This window comes from Trichechus manatus, unplaced genomic scaffold (assembly GCF_000243295.1).
Source record: "Trichechus manatus latirostris isolate Lorelei unplaced genomic scaffold, TriManLat1.0 scaffold00301, whole genome shotgun sequence".
In the NCBI taxonomy this organism is placed as follows: domain Eukaryota; kingdom Metazoa; phylum Chordata; class Mammalia; order Sirenia; family Trichechidae; genus Trichechus; species Trichechus manatus.
Window position 1 is genome coordinate 438,796 of NW_004444237.1, and position 1,700 is coordinate 440,495.

Below are 1,700 nucleotides of genomic sequence, written 5' to 3' on the forward strand. Positions count from 1 at the left end.
GCAGAACATATTCTTAATAAACTTTATTATGCCAGTTGACCTAGATGTTCCCTGAAACCATAGTCCCCAGACCCCCGCCCCTGCTACTCTGTCCCTGGAAGTGTTTGGTTGTATTCAGGAAACTTCTTAGCTTTTTGTTTAGTCCAGTTGTGATGACTTCCCCTGTATTGTGTGTTGTCCCTCCCTTCACCTAAGAATTCTTATCTACTATCTAGTTAGTGAATACTCTTCCACAGGAAGAATTTTTTAAAGGAACATCTACTTTTAATTGGGTAAATTTAGATTCTATACTTGAATGGAATGAAATTGAGGACACCTACAATTTTTCATCACCACGCATCTGTCAGTTTGTTGTACTGTGGTGGCTTGCATGTTGCTGTGATGCTAGAAGCTATGCCACCAGTATTTCAAATACCAGTAGTGTCACCCATGGTGGGCAGGTTTCAGCGGAGCTTCCAGATGAAGACAGACTAGAAAGACAGACCTGGCAGTCTACTTCTGAAAATATTGGTCAATGAAAACCTTATGAATAGCAGTGGAACATGGTATGATATAGTGCTGGAAGACGAGCCCCTCAGATTGGAAGGCACTCAACATACAACTGGGGAATAGCTGCCTACTCAAAGTAGAATTGACCTTAATGATATAGATGGAGTAATGCTTTCGAGACCTTCATTTGCTGATGTGGTACAACACAAAATAAGAAGAAACAGCTGCAAACATCTATTAATAATTGGAACATGGAATGTACGAAGTATGAATCTAGGAAAATTGGAAGTCATCAAAAATGAAGTGGAACGCATAAAGATCGATAGCCTAGGCATTAGTATTGGCTATTTTGAATCAGACAATCATGGTCTACTATGCCAGGAATGACAAATTAAAGAGTAATGGCATTGCATTCATCAAAAAGAACGTTTCAAGATCTATCCTAAAGTACAATGCTGTCAGTGATAGGATAATATCCATACACCTACAAGGAAGACTAGTTAATACATCTATTATTCAAATTTATGCACCAACACTAAGGCCAAAGATGAGGAAACTGAAGATTTTTACCAACTTCTCCAGTCTGAAATTGATCAAACATGCAATCAGGATGATAACTAGTGGTTGTAATGTGAAAGTTTGAAGAAAAGAAGGATCAGTAGTTGGAAAATATGGTGTTGGTGATAGAAACAACATCGGAGATAGCACGGTAGAATTTTCCAAGACCAACGACTTACTCATTGTGAATACCTTTTTTCAACAATGTAAATGGCGACTATATAAGCAGACCTCTCCAGATGGAAAACACAGGAATCAAATCAACTACATCTGGGAAAAGAGACAATGGAAAAGCTCGATATCATCAGTCAGAACCAGTCCAGGGGGTGACTGCGGAACAATCAATTGCTTATATAGAAGTTCAAGTTGAAGATAAAATTAAAACAAGTACATGAGAGCCAAAATACAACCTTGAGCATATCCCACCCGAATATGGAGACCATCTCAAAATAGATTTGACACATTGAACACTAATGACTGAAGACCAGACAAGTTGTGGGATGACATCAAAGGCATCATACATGAAGAAAGCAAAGTGTCATTAAAAAGATAGAAATAAAGAAAGAAAAGACCAAAATGGATGTCAGAAGAGACTCTGAAGCTTGCTCTTGAACGTAGAGTAGCTAAAGCAAAAGGAAGAAATAATGAAGTAA

The 1,700-nt window shown here is 38.1% G+C and overlaps 1 protein-coding gene across 1 annotated transcript in view; it reads left to right on the plus strand.

Moving 5' to 3' along the window:
- The window catches only part of MAK (male germ cell associated kinase), a 50,969-nt gene that overhangs the window by 10,853 nt on the left and 38,416 nt on the right, over positions 1–1,700 (plus strand). The window contains exon 5 of the mRNA XM_023725362.1: positions 283–346. Within this exon, the coding sequence (XP_023581130.1) occupies positions 283–346 (64 nt within the window). The remainder of the gene's footprint in view (positions 1–282; positions 347–1,700) is intronic.